General features: G+C 40.0%; 3 protein-coding genes and 1 pseudogene across 4 annotated transcripts; 3 read left to right on the top strand and 1 right to left on the bottom strand.

Moving 5' to 3' along the window:
- Positions 1 to 1,706: 1,706 nt before the first annotated feature.
- On the bottom strand, positions 1,707 to 4,509 carry LOC148578607 (uncharacterized). The gene is made up of 3 exons (XM_088503121.1): positions 3,229 to 4,509; positions 2,135 to 3,079; positions 1,707 to 2,054 (listed from the first exon to the last, which is right to left on the bottom strand). The coding sequence occupies exons 1-3, from the start codon at positions 4,507 to 4,509 to the stop codon at positions 1,707 to 1,709; spliced, it is 2,574 nt and encodes an 857-aa protein (XP_088359247.1).
- Positions 4,510 to 6,591: 2,082 nt separating this feature from the next.
- On the top strand, positions 6,592 to 8,274 carry LOC107636575 (tropinone reductase-like 3). The gene is made up of 6 exons (XM_016340077.3): positions 6,592 to 6,888; positions 6,961 to 7,077; positions 7,167 to 7,301; positions 7,385 to 7,510; positions 7,615 to 7,716; positions 7,802 to 8,274. Exons 1-6 carry the CDS (start codon positions 6,766 to 6,768, stop codon positions 7,949 to 7,951), a joined length of 753 nt encoding a protein of 250 aa, XP_016195563.1. The 5' UTR covers positions 6,592 to 6,765; the 3' UTR covers positions 7,952 to 8,274.
- Positions 8,275 to 8,317: 43 nt separating this feature from the next.
- LOC107613124 (tropinone reductase-like 3) lies at positions 8,318 to 10,025 on the top strand (annotated as a pseudogene). Its single transcript, XR_015902708.1, has 7 exons — positions 8,318 to 8,325; positions 8,602 to 8,713; positions 8,796 to 8,910; positions 9,052 to 9,186; positions 9,272 to 9,405; positions 9,511 to 9,612; positions 9,691 to 10,025. The product of XR_015902708.1 is annotated as a tropinone reductase-like 3 (transcript).
- A 1,243-nt stretch (positions 10,026 to 11,268) lies between these two features.
- HT1 (Protein kinase superfamily protein) lies at positions 11,269 to 14,582 on the top strand. Its single transcript, XM_016340087.3, has 4 exons — positions 11,269 to 12,348; positions 12,642 to 13,097; positions 13,740 to 14,030; positions 14,220 to 14,582. The coding sequence occupies exons 1-3, from the start codon at positions 11,899 to 11,901 to the stop codon at positions 13,983 to 13,985; spliced, it is 1,152 nt and encodes a 383-aa protein (XP_016195573.1). The 5' UTR covers positions 11,269 to 11,898; the 3' UTR covers positions 13,986 to 14,030; positions 14,220 to 14,582.
- Positions 14,583 to 16,135: the final 1,553 nt, after the last annotated feature.

Raw genomic sequence — 16,135 nt, 5'->3', positions numbered from 1 at the left:
TAGAGGATAGTCACTATTTTTAAACTTCTCTCAAAGAGAAGGAAGCTCCACATTATAAAATTATAATATCATCGCCATCTTTGTCATAGTGTCTGTCACTATGTTTATATTTCTCATAATCAAATGAAAGTCAACACGCCAATTTTAATGCATGATATCTCTTATTTTGAGTACCAACGAATCAATAAATCCAAAACCATATTAGTGATTAGTAACAAGATTAAACACTTCCACATAATTCGTCTCACAAATAACATCTCATTGACCCACATTCCTAGCTAAGAGATATCTTCTCTAAATAGCAAATAATTTTCTTTTAAGAATACTATTACTTTTAATCATTCACAAACACTCCCTTTGCTAACTCCCATTACAATCTCTAATGCAAGCAAAACTATCACTATTACCCGAATTAAATAACTAGCATCAGAATTAATCTTGAAAGTATTAATAGATGGAAATTCTAAAAAGAGTAAAGTGTTGTTTTTGTCCCCAACGTTTGAGGTAAGTCCTATAATTGTCCCTAACGTTTAATTCGTCCTATTTTTGCCCCCAACGTTCCAAAAATGATGCAATGTTACCCCACCGTTAATTCCAGTCACAGAACACTAACGGAGATGCCTACGTGGATCCCTTTGTCCACTCTGGCAAACTTTGTCCCTGGTGACCGTTACTGAGAATTTGGGAAAAAAAATTGGAAATTTAATTTAAAAGGATGTTGAAACCCTAATTTCATCGTGCGTCTCCTGTAGCTTCTCCTTCTCACCATCGCCGTCTCTGTTGAAGTTGATTGCTGAGTCCATGGCTTCGCAGGGCTCCCAGGCGCCGAGTAGTAGCTTTGCTTCAGGTCGAAACAGCAGCCAAGGTCGTCGACGGAGAAGAACTTGTTACTGTGGGGAGAGGCCAGTGCTTGCGACTTCGTCAACGGCAGAAAATCTGGGACGGAGGTTCTGGGGCTGTGTTAACTATGGGGTAAGTAGGAAACTTTGCATCTGGGTATGGCTGTTATTTGGTTTTTTGATTGGGATTTTCTTTTGGTTTTTGCCTAGATTAGAGAAGAGTGTGGGTACTTTGTGTGGGCAGAGTCGGAGCAAGAGCCACAAGTTCCTCGATTGAAAAGAAGAATCACAGGCTTGAAGGGTAAAGTGACAACAGTTGAGAGGATGTTGAGAATGGCAGTAGCAGTTGGTCTGGTTGGATGGACATGCGCTATAATTTTGCTGTGTGAAAAATTTTCATCAACAAGAAATGGGAGGTTCTTTTTGCAGTAAGGCTGCAGAAACATAGTGGCTAGTGTAATGTGTTGGCAATGTGTTGTCTGTAATTTGGTGTGTAATGTAACCTGTTGATTGAAATTTTTTGAATGAAAATTTGTTGTTATCCACTTTTATGTGTTTAGTTTACATTCTCATGGTACAAATATGGAGGTAACTGTCAGCAGAAATGATTAAATGAAACAGGGAAATAGAGCAAACATAAAGCATTAAAATCAACCATATGGCATAGATAGGCAATAGTCAGCAACTTAAGATACATACATTCCTAAGTAGATGTCTTAGAACTGGAAATATAAGTCAACATAGATGCTAAACAGTTTTACTATAGTAGCAGTAGCAAAACCAAATTGAAAACAGTTAAACCAACAACCATAGTTCCTAGGCTGATACAAAAGGCAAAATACAAAAGTTGTAACAAGTGAAACAAAGTCATTCCACTTTCTTCCATGCTCTTGGTGGTGTCTTGGCCATGAACCTGAGCTGAGATTGGGTGACCCTCTTCACTGGGCTTGGCAGTACCCTTGTAGTTGTTGGGGCTGGTGCAGAAGCAGTCTGTGAATGATTCACTTTGGCCCTTTTCGAAGCAGCTTGTGATTGTTGGGAGCTCACAGGTGGCTTCCTCTTTGGGTGTGAAGGTGGTTTGTTGTTGCTGCCCCTTTGCTTCCTACTTCCACTATCAGCAGCCTTACCAGAATCTGTCTTGGCAGATAATCTGGAACTTTTTCTGACTCCTTGCCTTTTTCTACCCTTTGAAGTAGAAGTAGCAACATTGTTAACCTGGTGACAAAATAGAAACAGAATAAATAACCAAATACACAATTAGGAAACAGAATAAACACATAATTAAAATTTGTTACAGTTGGATTTGGTGTGACTTTGTGCTTCTTTGGACAACTTCTTTTGTTATGGCCAGAGCACAAACAGTAAGAGCACTTTTGCTGTTGTCCTTCACGAGACAGTCCAGTCCTAGTAGCCTGCTCATCAGCACCTCTTGCCCTCTTCTTCTTTGGCCTCCCAATAGGTTTTCTATAAGTTGGAGGCAACACATCCTCGAACTGAGTTCTGTCCCAAAGGTTTGGCCCATTAACTGGGTAGACAACATGCTGGTAGCAAGAGATGTTTGCAGCCTTTTTGTAGTAGTCAGCAACATATGAATCCACATTGAAACACATTTTTCTTATGCATGTCATGGCATGTGCACAAGGAATTCCGGAAAGTTGAAACTTCCTACATGAGCATTCATGATGCCTAAGATCAACCACAAATTTTTCCTTACCCCCCTGAATGCTAACCACCTCATATCTATCACGTCCAGCATACACACTCACCCATTGACCACTTAGTTCGGCTTGTTTTTCTACCTTAATCCTAATTCTGGGCAACACATCTCTATTATAAGGCACTATTCTGTCCCTGTTGTCAGCACAACGTTTCATGATGTAAACCCGGATATCCTCTAGCATAGTCACTATTGGCTTCTCCCTAGCCTCAACCAGAACAGAATTAAAAATTTCACACATATTGTTAACTAAAGTGTCACACTTAGGTCTACACTCAAACCTGTGACGACACCAGTATTTTGTTGGAATCTCCATAAGATAGTTGTATGCTCCCTGATCCACCTTCTGTATCTCACTCATCCTCCTTTCCCATTCTTGAAGATAAGTTGCTTTGGCAGCATTCCACATCATTAGCTTCAACTGGAGTCCTAGATATCTCTTCTTGAAATTTGCATACAGATGTCTGACACAAAATCTGTGGTCAACTCCAGGCAGAAGCTCCTCAAAAGTTAGCACCAACCCCTGTTTTGAGTATAAGGAAAGTTGTGACAAAACTTATGAATGTTACATGCTAACTAGAACACTTGTAATTAAGTATCAAACAACATAAAACACATGTAATTAACTAGAACACTTGTAATTAAGTATCAAACAAAATAAAATACATGTACCTTCTGTTGGTCAGACATGAAGGTGCAGGTCCTGATTTTGTCTACTCCTAGGTCATCACACAGGTGCTGGAGGAACCATGTCCAGGAGTCCTTTGTTTCAGCTTCCACAACTGCATATGCTATTGGCAGGATTTGATCGTTTGGATCCCAACCCATAGCAGTCAGTAACCAACCTCCATAAGGTGTTTTCAGAAAACAGCCGTCCAACCCAATTATTGGCCTACAAGCCATAAAACTCCTCCTACAAGCATCCAACATCACATATATCCTCTCAAACCTGGGCCTTAAATCTACCCCTGACACTGGTCTTTCAGTAGCAAATTCAGGAGGCCTCTGAACCTTCAGATGCACTGATGACCCAGGGTTGGTCCTCAGCAACTCATGACAGTAGTCATACAATCTTCTGTACTGCTCCACATATGTCCCCTGCAACTCATCCAGAGCAAACTGTCTAACTCTAGAGGCCTTAGATTTGGTCAACTCCACATTCCATTTTGTGTATGCTTTTCTCATTAGTGTGGTTAACTTAATCTTTGGGTTCTCAGCAATTTTGTTCAAGAAAACCTTACTCAACCACCTTGCATGCATGATTCCAATCTTCAGCTCCCTAGAGCAATTGTGCTTGTTGTTGCAGCTCTTCAACTGCCAACTACGCTCATGCTTCATCTTTCCACAGTATGCATACCAATCACATCCCTCCACACATTCCACCTTAACCCTCTTCAGATCCACCTTTGTGAATCTCAAACCCCTGCCACTGCTGACAGCATATGCAGTGGCACAGTCTTTGAACTCCTCCCTTGACACATACAAAGTTCCCACCTCCCAAGTGTATTCACTCATGTTCTTCAACGGCCTGTGTATGGGATACCTCTTTCCCGGGTCATCCTCATCATCACTGAATGGAGTATCCAGGAACTCCTCACTGTTATAACCTGTATCCTCATCACCAAAATCCCCTACAACTTTTTCCTTACCAAGATTTTGTGCAGCTTGCTGTGATGATTGACCATGAGACTGATTGGGTGCAGACTCTTTTTCCCCCTCTTCTGTGATGTTCACATCAACTAAGCCTTCAGCTCCCTCCCTCTCATCATCACTGTCACCAAAATCAAGACTACCAAGGCTGTGAGTTGATGCATTCCCAGCAATCGAATCAGAAGTCCATGAGCTTTCACTCCCCCTGGGTTCATAGTCATCATCTTCAGATGTCTCACTCCCCTCTTCATCTTCTTCAACAGCATCATCACTCTTTACAACCTCACAGGATCCCTCACTCATAGACCCAACCTCTTCCACTTCAGTAGGCCCATCATTAGCCCCATCAGTAGGCCCATCAGTTGGCCCATCAGTAGCTGCCTTTGACCCAACACCAGGGCCATCATACACAACAATTGGGCCAGGCCCAGCTTGATCACCTTCTTCAGCAGGAGCAGTAAGTTGCCCAGGTTGCACAACTTCTCCCACCTCACTTGTCTTGTGCACAACATACACCTCAACCATGTCATCCTTTACTCCAATTCTTGCCATATCCATTGCATCTTTGTCGGTTTTAAGCATGGTCAAACCGTCCTCTAACCCAGCATTCTCAGCTTTATACCACATCGCAGCAATATCCTTCTTCAAATACCCCTGTCTACTCACTATTTCATACACCTCAATCAAACTCCATTCATCCTCATCACAGTAGTCTACGATGGACGTCTCCCCACCCAAATACCTAACAGTACCTCCTTGAAGCCGAAACATCCCCTGGTGATAAATTTTAACACTAAAATGACTCATCTCTTCCGCTTCTGTTCCTATGACACAAACCATAAAACAACGGTAATCAATGTGCAGAAACACAGGTTCAAAAGACTCTACTAACATCAACAACCCCAAACCCTAAGAGCAATAACATTGCAATCTCAGAAACCCTATGCATTAACATTTTCACTTGCATGAACTATTCAGGCCAAACGAAAATCAAACATACATTGCACATACCTTTTCGCTCTGTGCCGTTTCGAAGTTTTCAGAACCACCAACACGAGACAACGCTCTCGTGTGTAGGTAGCACACAACCACCAACTCGCTTCAATATGTCTTCTTCCTTCCTAATCGAGCGCGAAGAACAGAGGAGCAATAATCAGTAGGGTTCAGGAGGTGTGGGTGGAATGTAAAGTGTTTCGTTTTCCTTAAACTGCAAGCGTTTCGTATGGTCAAAGAAAACATTACGCGCGAAGTAGGGGTGCACATGGGCCGGGTGAAGCCGGGTTTGATGTGACCCAGACTCGACCCGAAATATACATCGAGTCTATTTATTAGACCCGAACCCGACCCTAGACCCGATGAAACCAATACACTTTCGGGCCACAATTATACCGGGTGAAAACCGGGCGGTTAACATTACATTACGTTGATGCCTTCTTGTAAGCTAGCATATAAAAATATCCAAATTTTCAAGACTCCAACTATTATTTAACATGGTAAAATTCACTTAAAAAAATATAACAAAAACCAACCCTTCTTTAAAATTAAAGCATAACCACAATCAATACTAAAGCAAAACCACAATCAATACTAATATTGTCTAATAATACCAAATATTTAAATCAATACAAATAACACAATATTATGCATTAGTCTAAAGTCTTATGCATTATAAACATAAAACATTAACTTATAATCTTATAATGACTAATAAAACAAAATATTAAGGTTTACAATACTTAAATTCCACATAAGAATAGTTATGATCCATCACTAATAACACAAAATATTAATTGTGTATGATGACCGGACCACCGGGCCGACTTCGGGTGGCCCGAGCTATGGCCCGGATCCGACCCGAAATAATGACCGGGTCTATTTTTGAGACCCTTACCCGGCCCTAAACCCGATGAAATCACACCAAATTAGTCCCTAAAGTGTTCGGGACCGGACCGGACCTTCGGGCCGGGCCGGGTCTGTGCACCCCTAGCGCGAAGTGAACCCCTAGTCAATACACACGTTTGGGGTTACTAACGCCTCGCGTCCACGTAGGCATCTCCGTTACTGTTCCGTGAGTGGAATTAACGGTGGGGTAACATTGAATCAATTTAGGAATGTTGGGGACAAAAATAGGACGAATGAAACGTTAGGGACAATTATAGGATTTACTCCAAACGTTGGGGACAAAAACAACACTTTACTCTTCTAAAAACCATTTAAAATAGAAAAAAGAAATATACATTGTAATTCAAAAATATTCTAAGCTCCGTTTCTAAAGTTAATGCTGAACAAATAATTTTTTCTAGAGGCCAAAGTTTTTGAGGATTAAAAATGTCTATCCACCTCTAATTTACTTTATTAAACAATAAAAGTTCCCAAATAATTAAAAAGCCGTCCAAGAAAAAGAAATTACTTGGTAAGAAAGATGGGCATTGTAATGATAAGTAGAGTAAAGACAAAAAGGCGTTGAAAACCCCGAACTGATAATAATAATAAATAATAATGATTTATTGGTGATTATTATTGTGAGATTGGTATTGGATTGAATTTGTGATCGCAGAAATGGAAAAGAGGTTTAAGGGGAAGGTGGCCATCGTTACGGCTTCGACTCAGGGAATCGGCTTCGCCATAGCTGAGAGGCTGGGCTTGGAAGGTGCTTCCGTCGTCATCTCTTCTCGCAAGCAGGTCCTTTTCCCTTTCTCTTCCTCTTTGCCTTCAATTAATTATATTCATTACTCAATTTCCTTGTTTCCGCAGCAAAATGTTGACGAGGCTGCAGAGAAACTTAGGGCTAAAGGAATTGAAGTTTTGGCCCTTGTTTGCCATGTCTCCAACGATCAACAGAGAAAGGATTTGATTCAAAAAACCGCACAGGTCACCCTTTTCTATTCATTTTTATCGAATGCATTATCCTTTGTTAAAATTTGTTTGAATGCTGTTGAATATGCGGTTGAACATTACAGAAGTATGGAAAGATAGATGTGATTGTGTCAAACGCAGCTGCAAATCCTTCTGTTGACCCCATTTTGCAAACCAAAGACTCTGTTCTTGACAAGCTTTGGGAGATTAATGTCAAAGCCTCTATACTTCTTCTCAAGGTAAATTAGTTCAAGCTGTCAATTGTTTGTTGTTATGAGCTAATGTTCTAATTGATGTGTTAACAACCTTTATGTTCTTGCAGGATGCAGCTCCTCACTTGCACAAAGGCTCATCTGTGGTTATTGTTTCCTCCATCGCCGGCTTCAATCCTCCTGCTTCTATGTCTATGTATGGAGTGACCAAAACAGCCCTTTTTGGACTTACCAAAGTAGGTACTTCACTTGCCCTGCAAAGTGTTCCTTGAACATCTAACAAAACTGCATATATCTTCTTGTTTTTAAGTCTGATAATTATTTGTAATATGCTGCATAGGCCCTGGCTGCTGAGATGGCCCCAAACACTCGTGTAAACTGTATTGCTCCCGGTTTTGTGCCAACTAATTTTGCCTCGTTTATTACCAGTAATCAAGCTATTGTGAGTAATCTTTTGACTCAAATATGTGTTACCTTTTGCCTCGAGTCTCCTTCCTCACCGTGTATATCTTTGTGTGCTACTGCAGAGGCAAGAGCTTGAAGCAAAGACATTGCTTGGAAGGCTTGGTACAACTGAAGACATGGCGGCTGGGACAGCTTTCTTGGCATCTGATGATGCTTCTTATATCACAGGGGAAACTCTAGTCATTGCTGGGGGAATGCCATCGAGGCTGTAGCTTACGGTTTTCTTCTTTTTGCTGTTTGATATAATTCTGTACCCAAGGGGAAAATAAATATTCTGGTTGTGTTATTTGTATGTTTAAAAAGTGGGTGTTTATTGATAACCCAGAAAATAAGAATTTGAGTGTTAGAATAGATATCATACAAAAATTTCAAGGTAGTGAAATGCATGTATGCATGATGTATAAGAAATTAGATGTCAAAAAAAACCTTCTCTTGATATCAAGTGGTTTATTAGGGTTTTCTTTTCAGTTAGTCAAAATGAGCCTAGAAATATGTGTTAATTTTGTATTGCGAATGGGAAAAACAAGTTAAATTATACAGTATTTAGTATTTGTTTTAGTTTTAGCAACGCTAACAGGATGCTTAGGTTTTTCTGTCTTTTTCTTCCTTTCGTTTTCTGGAAGTGTCCCCAATAATAAATAACCCCCCCCCCCTTCTTTTTTTTTTTTTTTCCTTCCTCCAAAACCAAAAAAGTTTGGCAAAAAGTAAAAAACTGAGTAGGTGAGGAAGACAAGCAGGTAGTGAAAATCCCTAAGTGACTAATAATAATACTGAATTAATGATTATATAGGCGAGTATGTTGGTTGATCTTGTGAGAGATTATTATTGGATTGAATTTGAGATTGGAGAAATGGTAAAAAAGATTTGAGGGGAAGGTGGCCACTGTTACATCTTCGACTTAGGGAAATGGGTTTGGGATAGCTGAGAGGCTTGGCATGGAAGGTGCTTCTGAAGTCATCTCTTCTCGCAATCAGGTTCCTTTCCTTTCCTCTTTCCCTCAAATTAAATATATTCATATGATTACTCAATTTCATTTACTCCTACTTATATCTGCAGCAAAATGTTGCAGACTGCAGATAAACTTAGGACTAAAGGAATTGAAGTTTTGGCCCTGGTCTGTCATGTCTCCAATGGTTAACAGAGAAAGGATTTGATTCACAAAACTGTACAGGTCACCCTTTTCTTCATTTCAATATTTGTTTAACTGAACATCTACTTGCATATAAATAGTTCTATATTACTATTATCTTTTATTAGAACTTGTTTTATAAGTTATTTGAATGCTGTTTTAATATGCGGCTGAGCATTACAGAAGTCTGGAAAGATAGATGTGATTGTGTCCAACGCAGCTGCAAATCCTTCTGTTGACCCCATCTTGCAAACCGAAGACTCTGTCTTTGACAAGCTTTGGGAGATTAATGTCAAAGCCTCTATACTTCTTCTCAAGGTAACCATATCTTTCTGTCATGTCATCTCCATTTGATGAGCTAAGTTTCTAATTAATGTGTTAACCACCTTTATTATTCTTGCAGGATGCAGCTCCTCACTTGCACAGGGGTTCCTCTGTCGTTATTGTTTCCTCTATTGCCAGTCTCAACCTGCCTGCTTCTAGTTCTATGTATATATGTATGGAGTGACCAAAACAGCCCTTTTTGGACTTACCAAAGTAGGTACTTCACTTGCCCTGCAAAGTGTTCCTTCTGAAACTAACAAAACTGCATATATCTTCGTGTTTCTTTACTCTGATAATTATTTGTAATATGCTGCATAGGCTCTGGCTGCTGAGATGGTCCCAAACACTCGTGTTAACTGTATTGCTCCCTGTTTTGTGCTAACAAATTTTCCCTTGTTTATTACTAGTAATGAAGCTACTGTGAGTAATCTTTTGACTTAAATATGCTTTTCTTGTCTCAAATCTCCTTCCACACTATATCTTTGTGTGCTACTGCAGAGGCTACAGCTTGAAGAAAAGACATTACTTGGAAGGCTTGGTACAACGGAGCACATGGCTGCCGGTGCAGCTTTTCTGGCATCAGATGATGATGCTTATACGACGGGAAACTCTAGCCATTGCTGGGGGAATGCCATCGAGGCTGTAGCTTACGTTTCCTTCTTAGTTCTTATAGTATGTTTCTGCTGTTGGATATAGTTCTGTACCCAAGGGGGGGAAAAGTATTCAAGTTGTTCTTTGCATGTTTAAAAAGTGTTATTTGATGTATGCATGACGTATAATAATTAGATGCGAAAAAAAAGAACAGTTTATCTTAATATTAAGTGGTTTTGAAAGGTTTTCTTTTCAGTTAGTCTATGAAAAGCTTAACTAGAAAGTGAGCCTAGAAATTTGTTAGTTTGTATTGCGATTTGCGAATGTGAAAAACAAGCTAAACTGATGCAGTATTTTAGTTTTTGTTTTAGCTTTAGCAACTCCTTTTGTTTTGCAAAGGCCATTTACCAGACTCGGGCCTCAGCAGCTAAACAAACCAACCAAAAAGAACAATAAGTTTGAGAGCATACAGAAAAAGCATAAAATATCTTTCTTTACGAATTTTGCTTCACAAAAAGTGCTTTCCTTAGAATCTTAATTAAACAAGAGTTTAGTGCAAGACGGAAGTGTTTTTTGATGAATACACACGGATCTCTTTTTATGAATAATGTAATTGAAAGCATAAATTTACAGAACATTTAGCTGGTAGATGTTCAAATGAACTTTGAACATAGTTTGGCCTTTGGAGTTTGGACAGAAGTTTTTACCTAAATAATGGTTTTGAAGTTTTTTAGACAACCCAACATTGAAATATTATGGTACCATTGATGGTTTATTACAAGGTACAATAGTTTTTGGTTCTATTTTTCATAAGTCTATTTCATAATTTCATTTCTCAAAGCATTAGCCTTTAATCAGAATCCACACCTTTGAATTTATCATAAATGGGCCTGATTCTGTGCTTAGAATCTTTGCTTTGCAAAATTGCAAACCATTGCTTGGAGATTAAGCTTCGATGACCCGCAATTGAAATGCTTCTTCCAAAAACAGAATGTTACCCCTCTTATCACGTTGTTATCTTTTAGTTAGTGCTCTATTGATTATTTCAATGATGGAATAAAGGAGAAACCCAAAATAATAAAAATCTTCAAGGAGGAGAATAGGAATTAGAAGCCAAAATGCGAAAATAGTTCATCCAAATCCATCAGTAAGGTACTATACTTTGTACCATTTAAGTACCTAACCAAAAGAAAAAAGCTTCATATATTTCTATGAAGAAGGGAAGATAGTAATAACTTGCAACTGGATCAAACGGTTCATGACTTGGCACTTGTCAAGTGCATTACTTTTTGTGCCACATGTATTCTAGGACTTTTTGGGTCCCAACCCAAGAAAGTTGGTGCTTGCTACAGTTAAAGGATATATCCCAAAGTCTGAGAAGACTGCAAAGTGCAAATTGTTGGCTAAGCTGAACTCAAGCCTCAAATCTAATCAGACTTTGCACTGTGGCCACTTATATAAACATTACATTCATTGATAAATGATGAATGATGATGATGCATGCAATAAAAGGAAACAAAGTAACCCATAACACAAACTAAAAATAAAGGCTCTCTTTTGAACCAAGAACTCACGAGACACCCCTGAATCAGTTCTTCTTTATGCTGCTAAACGACCTAATCCTCCTGATTCCTGATCCATCCTATTTGTAGAAACCGTGAAAGAAAAAACTGCTTCTTCTTCTTCTTCTTCCTCTTTCTTTCTCTTCCAGAATTTCATTTTCATGAAACTTCCATGCATTTGCTTCCAATTCTTGTTAAACAATGAAACCCCAGCATCCCTTATTGTTTGTGTCTCTGGTTATGTGTGATAGTAAGAGTTCTTGTTCTTGAAAAGTGTGAGAAAAGCTTGACATGAAAAAGTGGCCTTGTTCCATACCACACCTTTCTGTTCTCTTGTTAAAATCCAGAAGGGTCTTCTCTCAAGACGTAAATGAATCATTTTGATGCATGCTTTTCGTTCTTTGTTGTTGGAGCCCGTGTTTCGGAATCCGTTTATGGCTTCATGCACTTCCTGAAATCGGTTCACACGTTCAGAAGGAAAGCTGTTCCATTTGACTGTCTTTTCTGACAAGCATCACAGACATACAAAACCATAACTTGAAATAAATAAAGCATGCAATTCACAAGAGCTTCTTCAATGGCTGGCTCATGCTTCCATGGGCTTCGCATGCGAAGGTCGAAGAGTAAGCCTTTACCGGAGCTTCCTCCTTCATCGTCTTCCAAGAAAAGGATGAATTCTGACTTAGAGAACATGGAGAGAAAGAGATTTGACAGCTTGGAATCATGGTCCATGATATTGGACTCTGAGAATGTGGAGACATGGGAAGCTTCTAAGGAGGATCAGGAGGAGTGGACTGCAGATTTGTCACAGCTTTTCATAGGGAACAAGTTTGCATCTGGAGCTCACAGTAGAATCTACCGTGGAATTTACAAGCAGAGAGCCGTAGCTGTGAAAATGGTGAGGATCCCGACACAGGACGAGGAGAGAAGATCCTTGCTTGAGCAGCAGTTCAAATCTGAAGTTGCTTTGCTTTCACGTCTCTTTCATCCGAACATAGTTCAGGTAATTCCAAGGGTGTTTATGTATATTCAACTTCTTGTCCTTATGCTGTTTTTGTTTATTTAGCTTCATGCCAGTTTGGTAATTGTCTTAAGATAGAAATATAGGAGACAGATTCTACTTTTTCATCTTGTTTTCTGTCCCATTGTGTGTTTGATTTTGGAAATTATCCTGTTTGAGAGTTCAAAATTCAAGTATACATTTATGCATTGTGAACTATCTATTGTACTTGATCATATTCAAGTTAGAGGTATAAGTTTAATTTCTTCTTTGAAATGACTCTTTTAATTTTACAGTTTATTGCAGCTTGTAAAAAACCGCCAGTGTACTGTATCATAACAGAATACATGTCACAAGGAACTCTGAGGATGTATCTGAACAAGAAAGAGCCATACTCTCTTTCAATTGAAACAATACTAAGGTTAGCTCTTGACATATCTAGGGGTATGGAGTACCTTCACTCGCAAGGCGTCATCCACAGAGATCTCAAGTCAAATAACCTTCTTCTCAATGATGAGATGAGGGTTAAGGTGGCAGATTTCGGCACATCTTGTCTCGAAACAAGGTGTCGCGAGACCAAAGGAAACATGGGAACGTATCGTTGGATGGCGCCAGAGATGATTAAGGAGAAACCTTACACTCGCAAAGTTGATGTGTATAGTTTTGGTATTGTGCTTTGGGAACTCACAACTGCTTTACTTCCCTTCCAAGGAATGACCCCTGTCCAAGCTGCTTTTGCTGTTGCTGAGAAGGTCACACCTCTACATCTAAATTTATGTTACATGCTTCATTTCCCTGCTTAGAATTTAGAATATTAGTTCCTACTTGAATTATTATGGTTAAGTTGGCCACAGAATATTAGCATTGCCTGTTTTGCTTAGGAAAGCTCATGTCCTAGCTATACAATGATTATGGAGTTTTAATGTTCTTCTATTTTTCCTTTTTAGCATATCAACATGTTGCTGATTGTTGTCAGTATTAGACAGAAGCAGGTTAAGGATGACAGAAAATTCTTAATGCTAATTTGGTAATATATATATTTCAGAATCATTTCAGTACTTCTATCATAGTTTAATTAGTCATATCATAGAAAAGAACTTCTTAATTACAATGCACTCCTCATGTCACTTGTGATCAGTTATTACATAGCACAGTAGCTAACACTCCAGACATAGAAATATGGAGTAATTTAAGGACCCTAGAATAGGTATTAAATTGAATTAATGCATGTATAAAATGATATCCACCACATGGAGTGAACTCAACTAGCTTCACTGAAAGGGCCTAGCAAGTGTTCTGTTGTGCTGTTGCTCTTGTACATTATTGCAAAATCTTTATGCACCTCACTACTTAATAATAAAGGAAGGCCTAATTGCAAATTGTGTTTGGAGCAGAATGAGAGGCCACCACTGCCGGCGAGTTGCCAGCCAGCACTAGCACACCTCATAAAGCGTTGCTGGGCGGCGAACCCATCGAAGAGGCCGGACTTCAGTGACATAGTGACCACTCTTGAGAAGTACGATGAATGTGTGAAGGAGGGACTTCCCCTAACTCATCATTCAAGACTTGTCAGCAGAAACCTCATTGAACGCTTAAAAGGCTGCGTCTCCATGAGTTCCTCCATACCTGTACATGCTTAACTCCCTCCCTTCCATACCCCTTCCTCCAATAAAGAACACCAAAAGGTATTGTTATTGTTATTGTTATTGTCTTCCCTTATTCAAATGAACCTCATATATATATATATATAGCTTAACACATGCTTCCTCTTCTTTAATTTCAACTGTACTATTGTAGACTCTAATTCAAAAAAAAAATTCAAATGAATAATGCTTTATACACAACAGTTCAAGTAACTACATTCATAATTGCAGTGTGGGCTTCGTTTAACTGGAATTACTTAAACCCAAAAGGCCGTATGCAGAATGCTAGCTATATTTTGTTTGGTTAGGCCATCAATAGAACCAGCTGCGCCTGCAATAGGCATTGAAGAACACCGTTAATTGTTTGTTGGATGAGATAACAAACCGAAAATGCAGCAATTCACTGTGAAAATTGTCACAGAATATTGCAAAATCTAGCTCAGCCAACTATATCTTTGTATTCATTAAGACTCATATGGAGTCCATATGTATAAGGTTGTAGCTGTTAATGCTGTGTCACTAACTGTAAATTTGTGATTGTTATTTCAATTAATAAGTAGTTAGTCATATAAGCAAGGCGAGTTGCTCCTGAAAGATTCTGAAAACAAATTAAAAGCATCTAGAATATCGAATCAAAATCATATTAATATTGATTATTGGATTTTCATATATAATATATCCTACAGTGTATCGAACTCAACCTTAAAAAGTAAGATTATTCATAGCGAGGTATTCGTCGTTAAGATTCATTATCATGGCCTTACTTATTTCCATGCAAACATGCTCCCCATCATTCACTGAAACAATAATTATGCTAATCTAGAGCTATGGCATCTTTTGTATGATCTGTTTTTTCCTTGAAATAAGTCCAAAATTGATGATCCAAGCGACTAAATTAAAGTCTAAAATATTTACTTTTTAATGATATCTAAGATGTAAGTATTTATGTACGTTTGAAAAATAAAATAGATTATAAAAAGTGGAGTGTTACAGACATTCAGCATCTTACTTTACAGAAAATAGAATATAAAGTAATTCTATCTTAAAAACTTTAATTATTTAAATGCATCTTATTTCATTTAATACAAGCTTTCAAACTCTATAAAAAAATATCCTCAACATAAAAAAGAGTACACACATTTAAAAAAAATTAAGAATTTGTTACGGCCTGGCCCAAAACTCACACGGGTCAACCCGACCCGAGTTCTCGCCGGCCCAATGGTGTGCCCTCCACCCGACCCAGACACGCGTCCCGTACGGCTTGCACACAGCCGTGGGACAACACCTTTGAGAGTGTGGGCCTGCCCACTGGAAGGGCCCACTACTGACATGTATATAAGGGGAGACTGGCTCTCCCCCCAAGGTACGTGACATTCACACACCATTTTCTCTCCGCCTGCACATATTCTGACAAGAGCGTCGGAGTGTCTTTGCAGGTGGCACCCCCCCTCTACATACGAAGTGCTCGGAACCTCGCATACCCGGGACCAGGAAACAACGACCAGACGAGCCTCTCCACCATCCCAAGCGTAAACCCAGGGTCATAACCCGAACCGTCCGGTACCTGACCTACCGAACATTGGCGCCGTCTGTGGGGACCGTCCATGGATTTCGTGCTGGTCCAGACTGGGACAGGTTCCGAGGTAGCGCCTCCCGTGCTCGGGGGAGGCGCCGTCGCGACGGAATTCCGGCAACAGCAACGGTCGCCCCCGAGGGATGCAACGCAGACTCACGAAAGACGCCCCTTCGGGGGGACGGGTGATAACCACGCCAGGATAATGCAGGAACTACGCCATAGAATGCAGGACTTAGAGCGCCGGCTAGCCGAAAGAGAGCACGAACAACGCTCCCCGGAACGGAGTCCCACCCGTTCCCGTTCGAGGAGCCGCTCGAGACGCACGCCGAGCCCCCAGTACGAGTCGGAGAGCACTGGGGGGCGGATACGCCCCAGAAGAAGAAGTCGCGACCCCATTATCTACGCCTGGCACAAAAGGCGGCGCGCGTCGAACAGAGGTGACGAGGAAGCCCACCGCGAGAACAACGAGTCGAGAAGAACTGCCCGAGGACCCGTCATAATAGGAGCGACCCCTTTCCACCGCTCTATACTCGAGGTCCGACTACCAAAACACTTCGACAAGCCGACAGAC

This window comes from Arachis ipaensis, chromosome B1 (assembly GCF_059453495.1).
Source record: "Arachis ipaensis isolate K30076 ecotype BB chromosome B1, ASM5945349v1, whole genome shotgun sequence".
In the NCBI taxonomy this organism is placed as follows: Eukaryota; Viridiplantae; Streptophyta; class Magnoliopsida; order Fabales; family Fabaceae; genus Arachis; species Arachis ipaensis.
This window is presented reverse-complemented; position numbering and strand designations above follow the sequence as displayed.

Bases quoted from the DNA above. Each gene is read 5' to 3' on its own strand.
- HT1 (XM_016340087.3), top strand. From the start codon at position 11,899: ATGCAATTCACAAGAGCTTCTTCAATGGCTGGCTCATGCTTCCATGGG. The intron at 12,349-12,641 runs GTAATTCCAAGG...TTAATTTTACAG, and splicing joins TTCATCCGAACATAGTTCAG to TTTATTGCAGCTTGTAAAAA. The intron at 13,098-13,739 runs GTCACACCTCTA...TGTTTGGAGCAG, and splicing joins CTTTTGCTGTTGCTGAGAAG to AATGAGAGGCCACCACTGCC.
- LOC107636575 (XM_016340077.3), top strand. From the start codon at position 6,766: ATGGAAAAGAGGTTTAAGGGGAAGGTGGCCATCGTTACGGCTTCGACT. The intron at 7,302-7,384 runs GTAAATTAGTTC...ATGTTCTTGCAG, and splicing joins CCTCTATACTTCTTCTCAAG to GATGCAGCTCCTCACTTGCA. The intron at 7,511-7,614 runs GTAGGTACTTCA...TATGCTGCATAG, and splicing joins CCCTTTTTGGACTTACCAAA to GCCCTGGCTGCTGAGATGGC.
- LOC148578607 (XM_088503121.1), bottom strand. From the start codon at position 4,509: ATGAGTGAGGGATCCTGTGAGGTTGTAAAGAGTGATGATGCTGTTGAA. The intron at 3,080-3,228 runs GTACATGTATTT...TACTCAAAACAG, and splicing joins TCATGTCTGACCAACAGAAG to GGGTTGGTGCTAACTTTTGA. The intron at 2,055-2,134 runs GTAACAAATTTT...TTTTGTCACCAG, and splicing joins AAGTCACACCAAATCCAACT to GTTAACAATGTTGCTACTTC.